Source organism: Micrasema longulum, unplaced genomic scaffold, assembly GCF_059751315.1.
Source record: "Micrasema longulum isolate JH-2025_06_02 unplaced genomic scaffold, ASM5975131v1 h1tg000573l, whole genome shotgun sequence".
Classification (NCBI taxonomy): Eukaryota; Metazoa; Arthropoda; class Insecta; order Trichoptera; family Brachycentridae; genus Micrasema; species Micrasema longulum.
In genome coordinates this window covers 288363-309580 of record NW_028277769.1, presented here as the reverse complement: position 1 = coordinate 309580, position 21218 = coordinate 288363, and the positions used below count along the sequence as shown (strand labels likewise).

General features: G+C 32.0%; 1 protein-coding gene across 1 annotated transcript in view; it reads left to right on the top strand.

The window, feature by feature from the left end:
* The window catches only part of LOC148280511 (semaphorin-2A-like), a gene marked incomplete at its 3' end in the record, with an annotated part of 365649 nt that overhangs the window by 56364 nt on the left and 288067 nt on the right, over window positions 1-21218 (top strand). The window contains exon 2 of the mRNA XM_088228263.1: window positions 6552-6915. Within this exon, the coding sequence (XP_088084389.1) occupies window positions 6696-6915 (220 nt within the window). The remainder of the gene's footprint in view (window positions 1-6551; window positions 6916-21218) is intronic.

Sequence of the window (21218 nt, the reverse complement as noted above, 5' to 3'; positions counted from 1 at the left end):
CGAAAGCCGGCATTGTAATCGCTCAGTAGATAAATATAGACGACCGGTAAGTATACCGTCTAATTGTCAAAAATCATTAAAAAAATCTTGTTCAAGCGAGCATTTTTTGCTTAACTTGGGATTTATTGGAGTTTACATATCCCTTTTAAGTGGGGACTTTTTATCACAGAATCCTATTTAAAATAAAAACTATTTTAAATGTTAATGAAGTAAAGAAAGCTGACCAAATCTTTGGGCTCATTCATTCGTTGATTTCGATCATATATGATGTCGAGATGACATGTAGGTAGAACGTATCGAGGTAGATACAGATAGTGCAGAAGTTAAGTATACCGACTCTCATGAATGGAAGCAACGCGATGTATGGAATTGTAAAAATAACGATGAATTAAAGCTTAATACTGTCGAAACGCGATCTTTCAGGCAAATGTGGCAAAACTTTACACAATTTGTGCATAAATAATGTTGGGGTCGAAGCTTATTTTGAATTGTGATAAAGCAGCTATGAATGAAAAATAAATATTCAATTTATCAAATCAAAAATTCCCTCATATTAGTTGGGTAAAATAATTGTAATAAATTGTTGTAATATATTTTCATAAATATCATAATATTAAAAGAATTTAATTAAGCTAGTCAATTTTTATAAGAAGTTATATATATCAACCTTTTCATACTTATTTGCGCATGGTGTGCTAACAAGCTAACATATAACTGATGAACAATATCTAAACATAACATATTGTGATTATATTACCAATTTCGTATGTATTGTTTATTTATTGTGGTTCACAAAAATAAAGCAGCTTTAACTGAATGCAGTTTTTCTCGTGTTTTAGTTCTTGAGAAAAAAAAAAAAAAAAAAAATTATCAACGATACATTCCTACGAAAAGAGTGAAATACTTTGTTTTATATGGTACTAATACACTTGAATTTCGTTTAAGCTTCAGGAGCCGTAATCTGCCGGTCGAAAAGTTATTATGTTTTATTTGTGTAAAACTTTGATAGTATTTTTAAAAGTAATATAAAAAAAGGTTTTTTATGACGCTTAGCTATGTAAAATTGTAAGTATTTATTGATTTAAAAACATATTAATTTGATTCACTGAATGCACATGTCTTAAAGAACTCGAAAAACCGTAAAACCACACCTAAATAAATATGAAATTTTTTCCTGTTTTCTGTACCGGTAATAAAGCAATTTTTATTTTATATTAAGATAAACACTTGAGTTCTTTGAGATTTACTCAAATATTTAAATTTTCAGACCATTTCCTGAAAGCAGTAAATAACTTGTGCTGGAAAAATGCAAATCGAGTTGTGGTAGAGTAAGATTTGAACCTCGAACCTTTGGCCCGTGAGTCCACAATACTACCACGGAACCACAACACGGTTTTAATAACATACTCGGAACCTTAGAGAGTCAGAGAAAAAGTATTCTTTAATTATTGACCATGAAGTTAGCTACATATTACAGCGATACAACGGGCTGCAGGTACTTGGGTTGAGAATTGCAAGCGCAAACTGAAACCTTACGTTTGTTGTTCAACTAAAAACCAAATTAAAACCAAAACCAAAAATTTAGAACGCTGTTGTTCTTTCTAATAAATCTTAAGGGCACATCACCGTTTATGACCGTTTATGCGATATAATGATCCAACAAAACTTATTTTAAAGAAAAACGAGAATTTCAAACTTTGAAGAAGATTTAAGCATGACGATAAACTAAAAAATAATATCGTATAATATTTACAAATACATTAAATACCTATTCGAACGATGACTGTTTTCAGTGATTCCATGATCTTTGAGAATTTTTTTCACTAACTTACAAGATAAAAAAAAAAAAAAACAAAAGATATTGAGTCCTAGAAAGAAGTTTTTATTTTGATGACGTATTTTTAAAATTTGGCTAGGACTACTACAAGTACTTTAAATATCCCATCAAAATATCACATTTTAGCCTTTTTTAGACCACGTCCCCTAACGGCTTTTTTAGATAATGAGGAATTCCACTGTTTTCTAATTTTTTTTTCTATTAGCGTACTATTTGACTAAGCAATTTTTTTTTTGTGCGTTATATACAAAGATATGATTTTTTAAAGTTACATTTATCAAATTTTATTTTTAACATTTTTTATTTATTTTTGCGTGCGTTTTTGAGATTTTTCATCCTACTCCAAAATTTTTAAAAATTCACGTGTACACGAAAACATTTTTAAAATTTAATTCCGGGTTGGGCTGGAATTCCTCATTATAACTCTGAGCTCGGAACCTATACAGAGTATCCAAAGGGACTAACCGTTTCGCAACGAGCCGTTAAAAACACCTAATAATTATTTTACCACGGCGTATCGTAATATAATAGTTGGGTATTGTCTACACTACGTGCGGTATTACACCCGAAGCCGATGCTGACAATGTTCGTCCGCCGAGCTCGTCGGGCTCGTCGGGCTACTGTCGCAGTGTCGCGTTTGCCCCTTACTCCCGCCGCCATACCCATCCTATAGAAACATGGCCACTGAATAGTGAAACGTCATCAAGTCGGCTTATCTCTCTGCCCGCCATTGTGCGGGCCCGTGCGATGATTTATGCCACGCACGGGTTCTCCGCGGACAGCCGCTAGGCCTAAAATCGTGCGGTGCGGGCGGTTAAACGGCTCGGGCCGCCGCGCAACGCGAAATGAAAAACGTCTCATTTAATTTATTATTTTGAGATTGACTTTATACGTATTTTTTGTGTAATAAAGTCAGTAAGATATATGTGCGTTTGATGCGTATTTCGCACCTATTAGAAATGTGTAATGTCATTATAAACTACGCTCAGCTAACAAAGCGGAAGAAATTTAAAACCCATATATTCTATAAATAATTATAAATACAGACGACCGGTAAGTATACCGTCTAATTGTCAAAAATCATATTTTTATTATTCTTATTTTATTTATTTGTATAACCAACAGCTATTATCTTATACATATAACAAAACAAATTACAAATAAGCTAATTACAGGTTTTCACAAGTAACATCTTAGTTAGTTAAAAAAGATTCTCGAACATAAAATGAATAGTAATTTAATGTTAATTCAAAAGAAAGAAAAAATATTTATACTTATTTTTGTGCAATAAAGTCAGTAAGAATATTTATGCGTTTGATGCGTATTTCGCACCTATTGGAAATGTGTAATGTCATTATAAACTACGCTCATCTAACAAAGCGGAAGAAACTTAAAACCCATATATTCTCTAAATAATTTATTTATTTACAGAAACAAACAGTCAACAATGATAGAATAACATGAAAAAAATACGGTTTAAAGTCAGACCAGCGAATTTCCTAAATAAAAATCATACATATTAAATTATAGCACAATAAAATGGTGTGTATTTGTATTTGTATGAGAGTAAGTGTAGAGGTGTTTGTGTGTATTTTTGTGGGAGTAAGTGTTCAGATGTGTGGTGTGTGTAAGCGTGAGCATCATAAAACGACAAGTGGGAGCGTATTGCAGCCAGAAAGAATGAGTCTTAATTTAAAGGGGCGTGTTAAATATATCAATAGATGAAAACAAAGCATTATAGTTAGAGCAAGAACGATAGAGGAAAGAGTGTTGTGCATAGTTAGTGCTACAGACTGGCAGATGGAATAAATACTTATTTCTTGTCACGCGAAAGGGGACATTAAGATTAGTTTTAGGGAGTAGGTTAAAAGAGTCTACTTTATTATTTAATAATTTATATAAATATCATAATTCAGTAGTGAGACTATTTTAAAGAGTAAAAAATCCTTTTGTTCAGCAGATTGTCTGTAAGTGCAAAGCGTTTTATTGTTTTAATAATCTAGGTATTTAAAAAAATGTCGTTAAACATTTTCAATCCTTTCAATGTTTGTTATTTGATGACTTAATAAATGCATTGTTGTTTTAAATAAGTATTTTTAAGAGATCTACAAAAAAAACTATTTACTGGCTTTTTTATTGCATAAAAACGTCTCTTTTTTATTGTGATTTCATCAAAAAAGAATAAGTATTATAATTTACCGTAAATTTAGACGGTCAAGAGAATTTTATATTTTTAAAAGTAATTATCAAGTGGCTTTACTTGTGGCATTTATTTTATGACTTCGAGGTATCCGAAAATTACAATTAAATGGTTTTACCAAAAGTTTTACAACCATTGTTTATATAATCACTTTGAAAAAAGCTCTTTTACATATTATATTACAAAAATGCCGCTATAATCTCAATAATAAAGGGTTTATCATAATGAGAAGAACATTCGCATACTGTATTGCATTACTAGAAACTGCCAAATGTTCAGCGGTAATTTTATTAGTATTTAATACTAATTATGCCTTTCGGTCAAGTCTTATCAATATCTTATTTTTTATGTGCAGTCGGTAAGAGATTTTTGGGCATTTCTATAATTTTTTAAATCTGTAAATTACGGATTTTAAGTAAAGACTTTAAGAATTACTTAAGCCTCTGTTTTAGAGGCATATAGCTAATATTGTTGTTCCTTCAATTAAATAAACATTATGACCATTGGGTATCATTTCTACGAAATTAATATATCTTCATAAAAGCAATTTTTTTATTATTAAATTGACAAATCTTGCAACAACAAATAAACACATGGTATATTTACATTTTAACGGGTAAGTTAGAATCAGTTTATCGTTCAATACTCTTGATTTCTATTTATATTTTTGGGCCCCGATTACAATGGAAGTTAAAATTTATCAACAATATTTTGAGTTTGTCCAAATTTTTGTAGACAAGGACTGGATTCAACTCCCTGGCGAGCTGTTTTTATTAACATATTACAACAGACAGGTCATAAGCCCTGTAGATGCCTAGACTTCTATATTACCTTCTCTTAAATGTTCTTCATCTCTGTTGTAATATGTTAAGTTAAAATTTATCTTCATTTTTATCTACAAAGTAAAATTAAGTTGTCTGTATGAAAAGCAAAATATGCATACATTTATTTTATTTTGCACGTGTTCAATTACAAGTTACCGGCTAAGGTATTTTTCAATGTTCATGCGAATATACTCATTTTTGTACACAAATATCGATTTTTCTTTATAGACCGTCGAAGATAACTTTTTAAACTTTCCATTGTAATCGGGGGCCTGGACGTCGATTACAATGGTACGATAAAAGAGTTATATTCATTCAACTGTCCATAAAGTAAAATTGAATTTTCTGTTCAAAAAGTATCTCCGTTGGCAACCTGTAATTAAACATTATACGGAGAATTCGTTTTTATTGTAATGATAATTGACGATAACTCAGTTACCTTCCCATTGTACTACGGATACTAGTTTCAGTTTACAGTTACCTTTCTTCGAAATTAATCCCAATTTAAAACGTTTCGTTTTATGAAGGGCGGATTTTTTTTTTTTTATGAATACGACTTTAGTATTCACTAACGGAATATCTTCCAAATATCAATAAATTTCGTAATCTCGTTTTCGCATTCATGAGTGTTCAGTGTATATGAAAGGGTAATGACGTAGCAGTTATAATGTCATTATTCATTTTTTATTGTTGTGTTTATTTTTAATTTATATCTAGAGCATGTGGTTCCGCAACGTGTCATGGCGAGGGATTAAGGGTTAATATCAAATGGAGGGGTTGGTGGTATTATCATAAGTCTTTTTACCTATTAATGCTGTTAACATTGGGACATTATACCCTGTCATGGTGCCTGATTTTAGGAACGCTACCACATGCTCAAATACCGTAAATTTCAGATTAAATAAATATAAAATAGAACAAATATCTGCCTCTTTTAGATAATCAAAAACAACTCGTCAAATAGAGCAAACCTTCAATATTTTCCTCAGCTTATATTTTGTACTATTAAATAATTTTGAATAAAAGAGATTTTTTGGGTTCTTTTGTTTTATGCCAACATTTAAATTTTCGTACCGTTTTTAACAAGTCGTAAAAATCTGTGCAAAATTATAAAATAATTTTAGTTTGAATTGTGCTTTTATTCAGAAAGATAATTTATTTTATACAAAGTTATTTTCATAATAATATAGATTATTTAAGTAAAAGATGCACATTAGAAGGTTGGAAGTGGTTATAGGTCAAACAAATATAAATATATATATAAATATATTTATATTAAAATATAAGTCATTGTTTAACTACAATAGAATTCCATCAAGAACTGTCAATAAATAACATAAATCTAATATGGATTAAATTTAAAAAAACGTGTTTTTAAACTGTGCTTTAATTAAGAATAGTCTATCGAAAAGGTATTTTTTATCTTTGCCAAATAAATATCTTTTAACTAAGGCGATTGCCTTGATACTGTTATTATTTATAAGTGGTAATCGTTAAGAAACTATAACAATCTTTGGAAATTATTCACAATCGAATAAAAACGGTGTTCAAATGAACAACAATTGCCTAGAAACTGAACTTAATCTTTCTAGAAACAGACATAAAATTAACAGCAATCGTCCTACAATCGAAAAATAGAGATATCCAAAGACATTGAAACACAAAAGTAATTGATAATTTTTTTTTCCAGTTATGTTCCTGAAACATTCAACGAAATGTGAATCAAAAATAAACTATGTGAATGGCGAAACATTGCTGTAACTGTTTTAGTTTTTTGTTTTGTTTTTCATTTTGTGAATGAGTGTGGTTTGAAGAACTGTCTGCTGCTTTCGTCATGGAGTCGTCGAAGCAGTTTGTCATCGGCCTTTTGGTGGTAATGGTCTTGAGGGTGGGGTGGACCCTAGCCTTGGGTCTCGGTTGGCAGACGAATGTGTTCACAAATGTGGCGACAGTGTCGCCATCCGACTATGAGAACTCTTGGCATTTTTACTATGAACAGCCCTGCTGTTCTACAGCAATTGGGAAGGGGAAACATCACTTCAGACATAGAAAGGGTAAGTCACAAAACTTTTTTACCATGATCAACTTTACTTGAACATTTCTACTACTACTTTTACATCCATAACACCATTTATCCGAAGGGGTAGGCAATGAGCCGAAAAGCATAAGAGTATATCTCATCAAAAAGCTTATCTTGACAAATTGCTTGCATTGATACGTTTTTCCATAAATGCCATTCGATTGCTCCAATTTTTGAGATGACTTGGCTTGAGATTTGGGTTTATCTGATCAAGATAACTTTGAAATTTGAAAGTGAATTTGAAACTTTTTGTAATTTGATTTACATGTTTTCATAGTTTTTTAATCCCTATTTTAATATAAAATATGCATTGTTGTATTGTTTTATATATATATATATATAGTTGGATAATTTATAAAGCGCCATTTTTGTGAAAATCACCTCAAGGGCGCTGTACAATAAATAAATATCCCAGTACGTCTTGCAGCTACAGAGCGCATGGACGGTTGGGATTCTAGTTCCTCGTTTTCAATTAAGATCAATCAAAAATTATAATAGATATGAGCTAGATTACAGGACGTCTTGCAGCTACAGAGCGCATAGACAGTTAAAAATTTAGCCCCCACTTACACATTTTAAAAATTGACAAATAAATTTAGTGTATTACAAAATAATAATAATATGAATAGTAAAAAGGAGTAAGATTACAACACGCCTTGCTACTACTAAGCGCATAAACGATTGGAATTCTAGACCCCGTTTACAAAATTAAGGTATTTTAAAGTAGATATATTAAAGCAAGATAACCAATCATCGTGCAGCTACAAAGCGCATGGATGAGAGGAATTCCAGCAAAGTTAAAACAATATCAATAAATTTATAAAAAATAGAGTATAGTAGTAAATTGGTCAAGTGTTCATACCAAGAAGTAAGCAATAAAAAACTAAATAAATCAAACACTGTTTCAACTCCATGTTTAACAAAAGGAGATAGATGTCCGAAGAGAAGCTTTTGTAGACAGTAGGTAGATATCGTCGCCACGTGACCCGCTGGCTAGTAGATAGTTTCTGGAAACGCACGTGTGTAGTACTATTATGCCTTTTGTTCCAATGAGTTGGTGTCCATTTTGGTCTGTATTATTTCGTTTTATGAGACGCAACATTCCTGTTCAAATTCACTTCTTTACATGAATATTACACAAACGCATGTATAAGCGGTTTGATTTATAATTTTGTATATTATTAGAAGGCAGATATTTGAAATATTATGTTTTTATCAATAAATGTCAGTTCACTTTTAGTAGCACTGTTGTAATTTTTTAATTATGGGTGTAGTGTTCTAAATAGCAAAATTTAGGTACTTTCGCGTCAAAAACTGATGCATTCTTAAACGGTTTTAAAGGATTCATATAAAATTTTATGATTTTAATGTTACAGACGCACTATTGATTTACATGTTTTCATAGTTTTTTAATCCCTATTTTTATATAAAATATGCATTGTTGTATTGTTTTATGTGTGTATTAAAAAAACCCCACAGTCATGAAAGTAATAATAAAACAACAAAGAAAACGCTTAAGTTTTGTTTTTTTTTATAAGATTTATCTAGTATTTAACCAAAGATAAGAAGCAGTTTCGCAAACAAATTTGGACACAAAATGCCATGAATCAAATGATTCATGTACATTAAATACAGCTCCAACTGTTGAGCTTACCAAACGTTTATGTCCGCAATGTCGGCAACGACTCTTAGAGTTTTGGAAATAAATTCATATGTCATCATAAAGCACAGATATATAATTACACAATCAATTTCAACTCGCTAAGTCGCGACAAAAACACTTAACTATCACGCGATTAAGCCATTAAACTCTCCAAAAATATCGCCATCTTTAAAAGCCATATTAACCTCTTGTTTTTTTGATACCATGAATGAAATAATATATATTATAAATATATATCTTATGAAATGCCACATTATTACTCTAGGTTTTCTAGCAGCGGCTCTGACTACCGAAACTCGCAAGGTCTCGATAAAAACAATAATAGATTTATCGGTTTTTATCGACTAAGTTTACTTAAGTTGAATAATGTTTCTCGCTAACATGGATGCCGAGTACTGATGATAAAAAAAACTTAAAACCCACTTGTTCTTAAAATCATTTGAAAAAATCCTTAGCATGTGGTGACAAATTACATTGTTTTCTCAAATTACAAATTTAAAATGTTAAAATTAAATTGTATTATTTGTATAATCACTTTGTAAAGCGCCCTTGAGGTATTATATTGCGAAAATGGCCCTTTTTAATTTATCCACAATAATAATATTAAAAAAAGGATATTTAAAAGTACAAACTAAATGTACTTTAGTGAGAAGTAATTCAATAAAACTACTGGGGTGTTCTAGAAGATAGGTGTGAAAATATCTAAATATTTTAAGGACGATTCTGCTATATAAAAATAAGGTCATTTGCTGCAGAATACTTTTGTGATGATTAAAGTATTAATTTCTTCAATTAAACATATTTATAGATTAGTATATTGTCTGCCAACATTCAATTATATGATTGTTATATTAGATAATTAAGGGTGATATTTGCAAACCCGAAAAAATCCCTGTACTTCAAGCAAATCATAAAAAAAACTGGTCAATAAAATCGTTAACTTTTTATTGTCTTTCGCATACAGATCTCGCTTTCTCTACATTCATACATCTTCTCATGCACGCGCGCCAATTATTCCGACTTTTGACAAGTCCATATTCGAGTGTTTGTTGAATTTGGTCGTGCCATGTCTTTCTCGGTCTTCCTCTATTGCTGCATCCATCAACATTCGCATCGTAAATCATTTTATCCGTTCTTTCCAACCAACGCAGAGTTCTTTTCTTGATTTTGTAGATAATGCTTATCTCAGCCTTATAACGGATCTCAACATTTGTGCATCTATCGTCCATAATTTAACCAGACATTTCTCTGAGAGGTCGTATATCAGTGATGAAATAATCGTGATTATGTCAAGAAACAGTAGTGAAATAATTAATTTAATTTTAAATATTGCCAACTACTTAATACTCAAGTAGAGGTTGTAATGTTTGCAACAAACCTATTGATTTGAAAGTCAGATTCTCACAAATAAAGCCGAATTCTAAACTGATAATGTTATAATTATCTTTGGTAACAATTGTATTCTGAACTAGTTTCAATTCGTATCTAACCTTTATTTTGGATTTTGCTGGGTTTGAAAGTAATACCCTCAATTGGAAGTTTCGAATAGGAATTAATACGTACTATGTTGTAATAAAAATATCATTTTTTTATATTTTTTGTTTATCCCTACGTTGCGAGTTAACATCACGTTCCATTACAGAAAAGGAGATTAAAGGGATTTGCTTTAAAATCGTAATCAATTCAAAATTATTATTTTTATCATTAATCATAAAAGCATGGACGTGCGTGTGTCAGAGAGTTAAGGACACGTGAAAGTCAAAAACTTATTTGATAAATTGATATCTAATACAACCCACTAAGGAATTATGTTCGGAGGACTACAATTATTTCCTTATTGACACCACATGTTACAGTAGTCACGCATGCTTCACATTTAATTATTAACTAGCCAATTATCAAAAATAAGTTTGTATTCATTATTGTCAAAAGTAATCGACCAAAACGATGACGCATTAGTAAGCCAATAGGACCATAAAATGTTTTGATGTGTGTTTATTTGCTGTTCAAAAACTCTTCCTCGGTTACCTTTAAAAATGTAAAAACTACAAAGAACAACGTAGCCTACATGCAAGTAAATTAAAACTGCTCTTCAAAAAGGTTTTTCAACCGTTGGATGTTTTATTGTTTCCTTGTGTTGAGGATGTTTATTTTTATGACGTGTGATTGGTTCTGTTTTCAGTTAGTTTGTTTCGGAATAGTTCTAATTTCGTTTCTACCATCTGCTGTTTGACATCTGCCATCTTTATTAACTAGTAATAATAGAAAAGAGGGAACGTTTTAGAATAAAGACAGCTCGGAGATCGGTCTGTGTCTGAAAGTGTATTCCTCCCCATACCCGAAACCGTTTTAAAGACCCTGGGTATTCCCATCGTTTTCACTCATACAAAAAGCAATGTTTTTTTGTCAATAAACAAAGTACTCTATTTAAATATTCAATTTCACATATCGTGAATTTAATTCTACTATTTTTGCTGTTGGTTTGGCAAATTATATGGAGGGCCTTTGTCGAATATTGTCATTTATCCCCATGACCATATTGCAAACACGAATGGAAGCAAAACTGTATTTACTTATATCACAATAGTTTATGTCCATTACTGCAAATTTATAATTTAATAAAATTATATTTTTATTTTATTTTTATTATTTACCCAAATATTTCGATTCTAGGGCCATTTTCAACGAGTTGTAAATTACTGACTATTAGAAAATGGGGATCAAGTTGGGGTAGAGTGGGGTTTGAACCTCGGACCTCTGATCCGTGAGTCCACAACAGTAGCCGCGGGACTTCAACCCGACCTTTGCTCAGAGACATCTCTCATTTATCGCACCGAGAGTGTTTAATATTTTGGAAGAGCGTATTAAGCTCTCAGGACAAAAACTATTGGACTGGATTTTCAGGAAACTCTTTGATGATTTTCCGAATGTTTGAGTTAACTGTTTACCATATGGATGTGCCATATATATAAATATATATATTTATATATATGGCACATTTAAAAAAAAAAATATTTTTCATGTTTCCGATCCTATATTTGTGGTGATATACTCATGTGTCTGTGTCAACTAATTAAGCTAGTTCCATCTCAACACTTTTGACTTCACTTTGGACTTTTGTCCCATGGAGTTGGGACTTATGTCTCAAATAATGTACAATAAACTTATGTATGTAAATAGATAAATAAATTATCATTATTATTTTCATTAAAAAATAAAATATCTTAACGTAAATTAATAATTAATTTTTGTAGCGCAGTTGTTTAAGAGTTAATTAAAAAGCTTTTCGTTATTTAACCCGATCTAAAATTTGCTTTCCGGATAGAGTTTTATATATACGAATACTAGCTTACGTGGAAAACTTAAATTGTGCCCAAAAATACGCCTACTAATAAAGAGAGACTTCTTGAATCAATGAGAGACTCAAAACTACGACTAAAAATAAAATCAGAACCAAAACTATCCAGGATAGGTATAATGATTTGGATACCTGTCTTGTTCTGTACAAGCGAGATCTTTTGTGATCCATTGATCCGGATCATATATCGCCAACAATAGCCGGCGATCCAGTATGTGTTTCTCTATTTGGACAAGTTCTTGCACCTTGCAACGTTCAGGTAGCCGGGAACGGCCGGGAACAGCCGAGGAGAGCCGAGCACAGCCGAGCGGGTTAGTTCGGTGGAAGAAATCGCCTTCGGAACAACGGATTGGGACAAAAACGGAAAGTTTCAACAGCCCAACGTTCACAAACGGGACGCATGTATGACTCTTTGTGTGCATGCATGTATGTTGCGCGACAGTGACAGGGCTGCACAAGAAATGAATTTCAAATATAAAAATAAACATTTTAAAAACAAACTAAGGTAAACCAATCGTTAGCACTGCACCTTGAGAAATTTCACATATCTACTACAATTACCGAAAAAATTATTTGAAATGGATTTGGAATAATTAATTGTATTTTCAATATCTAAACTAATATTGTGGAGAAATGTTTACATACATAAATGTAAAAAAATAAAAATACGTTCGTAGAAAAACGCAACGTGTTTTGTTGAAAAACGTGACGGTTGACGGTGAGACGTCAAAATTCGTAAAACTGTTCAACACAAATTTTAATGGCGAGGAACAAATAAACATGAATCGTGACGTATTAGGGGCGTGGCCAATGAAATGTAAATTTTTGCGCGAACTTAAAATTCTAAATTTTAAAGTATTTTTTATGCTAGTAATAATAAGCAAAAACAATTTTTACTGGACAGTATTTCATAAACCTTTATTACTTAAAAAATGTGATATTTATCAGCACAGCAAAATTAAAATAAAGATAATAGAAGTTAAGACTTTTTCAACGATCGCCTGATACAAAAAACGCGGCCACTATTGCGCATATTTTATTTTTGACAAAACTAAATCAGAAAAAACCTTATAATTTTGAAAATATTTCAGTTAGAAGTACGAGTATGATAAAAAAATATTTTTGGGCCGATTCGATTAAAAAAAAAAAAAAAAAAATTGAATTCATCATTTAAATTACATTAAAATGGAAAAAAATAAGGTAATAACATTTTCAGAAATTAAAAAGTAGTATTTCAATCATTTTCATTACTCTGAATTCAGGCGATGCCTTGAAATGCTAATAATTGGGTGCTTTACCCTACAGTAAATGAGAAAAGTCATTTTTTAATATTAAATAATTCAATAGTAACCTAATAACAATACGTTACATTTTTTAAGTGTTCCTAAATTGTTGTATACACTTACCGACATCTTTATGTCTATCGGTTTCGTGACGTACCCGTCTGCTTGTCGGAACACCAATTAAACTAACATGCAAATTCTACTATACACGTGAAATTTTCTATATTCGGTATCTCAATGCATCCAGATCGTCAATAACTGGACGTCATCAAACAGGCTCAAACTCATTTAATCTAAAACTGAGCATCTATTGACAGCGAAAAAAGCGATAACACCTTTTATACTGATCTCATATTTCAATCACAGGTTGTGATCTTACCTAGTATTAATTTTAAACTTCTTGGTGTTCATTTAGATTCAGATCTTTCTCTTCATTCAAACGGTAAGTTTTGGTTTCTTCCATCTTCGACAAATCAATCCGTTTGGATAATTCCTATAGACGCAACTGAAGCTCTTGTGAATGCTTAGGTCGTTTCGCGTCTAGATTACTGTAATGGAATATACGCAAATCTTCCATAATACCAAATTGATAAACATTCTCTGTAAAAAATAATCTAAGTAAAAAAATATTCTCACATCTCATAACATCTTTGACATTTGCACTGGTTAAAAAGCTAAGAGAGAAAAAAATTCAAGCTTTGATAGACAGTATTTAAATGCCTTCGTAATAGCTACAAGATACATAGGAAATAGCAACAAGATTCTTACTTCATGAAATAGCTACAAGAAATAACTACAATATACGGACCTCTGTATTAGGGAAAATACACGTGATTAAAGCAGAGGAAAACTTGTCAAATCCAGTGCTCCCCAAACACTAGATTCGGGGATCGCGCTTTTGCCGTTGCCGGCCTCTCTGCATGGAACCAATTGCATCCAAACCTACGAATTATTGACAGTCCTAATCAGTTCAGATCCCAACTAAAATCTCACCTCTTTAGTTTATCATACCCTCAATTTTAAATCAGAAAATATAATATGCCACTTTTGCTTAGTTAGAATGTAAGTTCACGTATACAATTGTAAAGCGCCCTTGAGGTGATTTTTCACAAAAATGGCGCTACATATATCAGCCAAATGTTATACTTATTGGGAAAGTGGTTATATTCAACCATTAAGTAACATTCAATAAAATGGAAGACGAAGTTGATGCCTTAAATATTTTTTTAAATTTAATAAAAATAAAAAATTTCGTTCTCATGATTAACCCAAATATTTTATTTTGAGGGCCATTTTCAACGAGTTGTAAATAACTAGTCACAGTACCGCAACCTTAGGTTACATATATTATTTTATTTGTTTACAAGCCTTTTAAATAATATGTCAAATAGACGGAAGTTAGCATTTTTGACACATCTTGCTGTTCGAGTTAAATCGAGGAAATAAAGCTGCCAATGCTGTTCGTGATATTTGCGCGGTGTACGGTTAAGATGCAATGAATTATTAAATTATTTGCTGTAATATTATGAAGAAGAAAACATTATTGACTATTTTTTTCTATTGTATCCTCTTGTTCTCTTCGTTTGGAAAAAACGAACAAAATTTATGTTAAACACTAATAGATGAATTATTTATATGGCGCAATTTTTTTAAAATCACTACAACCTTATGCTTCTGGTGCCAGTTCAGCGACCATGAAATATTTTATTGTAAAAACGCAATTTAAAATAAATATTTTATTCCAACCATTCGGTTATCGAACCCGTGACCCCTTGCATCAGAGTTTACGTTTACGATTAATTTAAATTTATTTTCCTTAATTATTTTGCGCGTCCCTGCCTTCCCCCATACTCACATCTGACTGCATTCAGCTAACAGAGGGATCCGACACAATAGGTCATCACTATCTCTTTCTCACACCTAACTTTTTATTCAGCCCTCTTGCACGCACAAACACACCCGTGCCCCGATTCTATATGTTTTTGTACCACTCAAGACGGAGTCGAATGATGTTCCTTTCCTTTTTCATCACCTCCCAGCAAAATAAATGCATTTTGCCCAGTTCTAAGAAAGGTGAGACAGGGCATCGAAAAACATTCGGCAAAATCTACCCGCGAGTAACAAAAAATACGGTTTGTATTAAGTTGTCATCTCGGTGGTGCCAACACCGGTTATTTTTTTTTATAAACACGTTTTACTTGGCGTGTTATTTTCACACTTCGGCAGTTCTTTAGTAAGCTGTCAAACTCGATGCTTCCGCGAAGGCAGTCAAATTAAAATAAGCTTTTTTAGATTCCGATTCAAAATTGAAAGTTTTGAATACGTAACATCTTTAAACTACATTTAACTTATTCTGAGAAAAGCTTCTAATTATGAATATTAAAAGGACAGGCGGTAGTTACTAATTTTAACAAATAGGTATTTGAACAATGTATTACTGTCACTTTCTCGCAGGGTGCTACCTGATATCGTGCAAAAAAGACGACTGCACTACGGGCATTGTGGTAGTTATATCTCAATGACCAGGGCCTGATTTTGACCAGTAGCTCAATCACAAATAACTTTTGGCGTGCTAATAAGCGACGTGATAACAATTTTTCACCATGATTGTTTATCGTATTCGCGACCACAATGCAACATCCGTGAACACCTAATATTAAATGTCAAAATATTTACGTTTCGCGATGTAAAATCCTTCTGCGCAATCACCTACAATTTGAATTTCACTGATGTAAATATGGAAAATATTCCAAAACTGCTATTTTTATTTATTAATTTATTATTTATCGTGCAATTTATTGCATTTAGCCGGCGTTTGGCAAGCCAAATGGCAAGAAAAGCAGTCGCCATAGTAATTGTAATTTAATTTTCACTTTTTTGTATTAGATGCTTCATACTATTCTGCAAATGCAATATATTGTATTATTTTTCTATAGTAAACGCCGATTTTTCGCCAGTGAACTGGATTTTTTACGAGGAAAACAAAAAACAAACCGACACGAGCGTTGACTTAGAGATTACACACTTACGCGTTGACTAATGACTACGATAACTCAAGCATGTTCAAAATTGTTCATTGTGATCGCTCAAATGCTTAGCATGTTTTTAAGCACGTCGATAGTTTTATGTGATTGAGTTACAGCTGAAATCGACAAAATCGACGTTTCATTGACTTATTTATCTGTGTCGGTACCTTTTTCCACTTTTCAAAATTATTTATCATATTATTTGTATACCGTACGTCTGAAGACGGGAGATAAAGCTGGGCGCTTTTTTTGGTTTCTGGATTGTCCTAGCTTCCAAAAGACTCAATTTATCAAAAATGCAATACAATAGAGACATGCCAATGGTTAATATGTATGTAAAAAAATCACCGCTTTTATTTCATTACCCAGAGAGAAAAAACGGACTACGTTTGTATGGAAAAAAGTAAGACCGCCTTTCCTATTAAATAATTTTTTGATTCAACAATGTTTTGAGTATGTCCAAATAATGTTTGCGGACTGGCTGGATTTCCTGGGAGTTATTCAGATCTTTATTTGTTGCAACCGAGGGAAAACATTTTAGAGAAGGGAATATGGGAGTCTAGGCATTTACAAGGATTATGACCTGTCATTGACTGGTTTGAATGGCTTTTTTACAGACTGCGTAACATTCTCCATTCTGCGTTTGTTTAAACATCCACATTTCCTCTACTCTTCCATCTGTTGACTTTTGTTAAGTAAAACTCTACCTCTTATAATAGTACAAAGAATAATTATTAAAAAAATTCTCAACATTCAATACGTAAAGTCAATATAACATACTTAAGATTCATACAGTAGACACTCTTTATAAAATAAAATCTATTAAACATTTTTTTTAAATCGAGATACGCTGTGATTGGTGTATCAATGCAATGCCCTATGCACCACAAGATGTGGAAAAGGGATCGATGATGATGATTTTTAAGCATTTTACATAAAGAAGATACTTATATTTATGATTCGAAGACAAATATTCATTTATACACAGCAGAGTGATAGTTTATAGTGATAGTTCTATCCTCTCCGCCTATCTCTACGGGGAAACAGCGTGATTTTGTTTTTGTTTTAATTCATAGGTAACTATTATTATTTTTTTATTTTTTTTGTTTTTGTCAAATTTACTTACATTTTCAAGTACATAACCTACTGTAAAACATTCAAATAAATTCTTAGAACTGTGATCACAAAACGAATTAGTTTTACTAAAAAAAATACTAAAATTTGAAAAATTAAATTCAAAATTACATTGAATCTCTTTTACAGTGCGCCCTTATGATTATATTATGTAAATGGCTCCATATAAGTTATCCGCGATAAAAATAAAATAAACATGTATTTTAGGCTTGTAATTAAACCAACCTACATGCAAAACGATCGCATGATAATATTTATTTATTATAAAACAAAAATGTCTAGAAACAGGAAAAAACAAAGGAACAGCTTAAAATGATTGTTTGTGAGTTACATTACTCTGCGTAGGAGTGGTCTTTCAGAAAATGAATATATAATGGAGTTACTTGTTTTTTGAAGGGGATTCTCGATGACTCATTATTTTATTTTCACTAGGCATGTTGAAGAAAATAATGTACATGCAGATCGATTAACTAGAGCTGGCGCGTTCACACAACTCACTCAAACGCATTCTACAGAATGGTGATTTCAAAAAGGTTTTATTGAAATTTAACAAAATGTGCTATTTGTTTTTAAATCTCTGTTAGATAAGAGGGTTGTGTATATGAAAAAAAACAATTAGAGAATGTAAAACATGTAATTATTTATTTTTACACGACTACATTTTTTATTCAATATTTTGTGATCATCATATTATAATAAAAAAATAATACAATGTAATTAAAATGCATACTCAAAGTTATATTTTATATAATATAATATTAACAAACTAATTATCACGCCGTTTCCTCGTAAGAGTAGGCAGAGATGATAGAACACCACATCACTATATCGTTGCATACAGATCTCACTCCCTATACATTCATACATCTACTCATGCACGCGCGCTGATTATTCCTATTTTTAACATGTCTATCTTCAAGTATTTGTTTGATTTGGTCATACCATGCCTTTTTCGGTCTTCTTCTATTTCTGCATCCATCAATATTTGCATTGTAAATATTTTTAGCCATTCTGTGAATATTTTATGACCATATTGTTAAGAACAAACAATGCAATACTTGTTTCCGTCACGCTCATAAGCGCGTCTGAGCGCGAGAGAGGGGAGATCCTTAAGCCCACTATCCTTTTGCAGCTGTTATAGAGTCCTGGGGGACTCTCTGTCAGCTGCGCGTAGAGGAAAGTTATTATAAGTATTTTCAATGAATACAAACTCTATGCAGATTAAGGAGGGGGGAGCGGGATGTATGGACAGAGGCCGACACGTCATCCCCACCCCTCAGGATCCCCTCAATGCCTCTAGTTTTTTATTTAAAAAATATGTATTTACACAAACAATTTACATAAATAAACGTATCCAAATATACAAAACAATTTCTTAAAACCATAGTAACACAACAAACATAAGGAACACAACAAACATAAGTAAAAACACGGATATTTACAATGAGAGAGCGGCTATGAATAAAGGAGGACTCCCTGGGTGGTCAGAGGCAGAGGATCCGAATACCACCCCCATAAAGGAAAGACAAAACAAAAGAACGTTTGCGTTCCGCTCTGAAGGAACGCGAGAGAGACAGGGATCATTTTTATATTGCGTCTGTCGTGCGATGTCATACTTCATACCATGCGAAGCGCAATGGGTAAATGAATTGTTCGCGCCAGCTCTTTCTAACATACCAGTACAATATTGTACTGCGGACTGAGTCTTGAGAACAATGTGACCTCTAATGATACAGTTTTGATTCTGCTACTAGTCAGTTCATTTACAATTTTGTTCACTGGCGCGAACTTCCTGTCACTGCCTTTTAGTGGACTGTACCTTTGAATAAATACAAATATGAAGGTGCATATTTCAAATTTCGTTTAGTGCTATTTGCTAGTTCATTTCAATATGCTGTCAGGTAATGGTTAGTTAAGACATTTCAATGCACTTCGTTCTTTTTAGGTGTGTATTTTTATTTGTAAACATGAAAAACATTGTCTTATTTGATTTTTTTGTGTCAATCTTAATATCTTTCAAATGAATTCAAGTATTCACGCAACCCATGAAAACAAAGAAGTTATTAATTATATAAATAAAAGACGAGTGACACTTAATCCACAAATTTGAAATATCCAATTTGAATTATCTATCCTTACCTCTGTTTTGAATAAATACATTGAACTCCTCAATAAAGATACCAGTCTCGGAGATGTCGTGAAAACGACGAAACTGATCACTGAATATTTCAAATTTGTGGATTAAAGTATCACTTGTCTTTTATTTGTATAATAAATTACAATGAACTTCCATCAAGAATTTTCACCAACAAACTTTAGTGTTTTAAAGAAGTTATTGTTTATTTATGTTTGGTGAACAAAATGAAAAATAATATTTTCAAAGCTCGAGTCCGTAAATGGATTGCTAAAAAGACTAGACAGGAAGCTGAGGAATATGTTTCATATATCAGAATAGAATTTTAGTTTCTTGAAAGTCCTTTCTCGTTTTATTGAGAGCCTTTTTTGATATTTAAAAAAAAAAATTACACAATAATTGATGTGAAAATATGTACAATTATGTATAAAATAAATAATACACTGACACTCTGGAACGCGCCTGTGGGCCAGTGGAGTAGCTACATCCGTTTCGAGTTTCTCCAGGGTATGCTTGGCTACAACAGTTTAGAGACTAGAAGGAATGTGTATTTGACTACACATTTTTATCGATTGTTGCGCGGTATGATCGATAATTCTGAAATTATGATGAGCATTGGTTTGAATGTTCCTGATAATTACCTAAGACAGCATCAGCATAGATTGTTTCATATTCCGATATTCAGGACCAACCTGCCTATGGTAATGCCTGTTGGAAGGGCTACCGCTATGCTGAACAACATCGCTCTGGATATTGATCAGTTCCATGTATCCGAAGGGGTTTTCCGGAGCAGGATTCTCCTACTACTTTGACATGAATCTCTTTCGTGATTTTTTCTTCTTTTTTATAATATGTACGTATTGAATATATGTTTGTAATGTATATGTTATTTTTAAAATAAATGAATTGAATTGAATTGAATTGAATTAAATTGAATTAAATCCATTAATAAAAATAAAATAAAATTGATTGTACCTATTGCATAAACATTCTCTTTTGTAAACTATGAACTTGTATTTTATATTGGATTGAATAAAAAAAAAAAATTATATTTACGGCCTAAGCCAATTACAAAAGTTACATGAAGAAACATAACTTCAAGAAACTGAACGAAAAGAGAAAAATCTATGTAGCAAACACTGGCGGCTCCTGACCAAAAACATTGGCAGTGCATTTTTTTACATGTCAACTTGTATATTATTAAGTTCAACAATATTATAATAATATGATAGGTCCGTCGTGATAAACGAGCAGTATATGACAGCCCGCGCATCGGAACTAGAAACGCTAAATGCGCCCAACATAATACGCACGTTATAGTTAACTAAATTTGTACTAATATCATGTCATTACGCGTGTTCAAAGTGACATTTCAAACGAACTTCAAATGTGCGCATGCGTCGGCAATGCCCGGAATATGTATATTATCTTCTCCCTCTAACGCACAATTCATCAGTATGAAGCATTGTCTGTCTCGCTCAAATGACGATTTTAGGAGATATAATATAGTTTTTACAAATTCAGGGTAAAAGATTGTGCAAAACAGAACATGCACTGGGACGATTGCGCATGCGTAGACAAGATGAGAAAATCGTCCGCTAGAGTCGATTTCGCTAGATCTTTTGGCGCTAGTATTGAATATTATGATGTTTACGTGTATAATATTGCAACGAATTCCT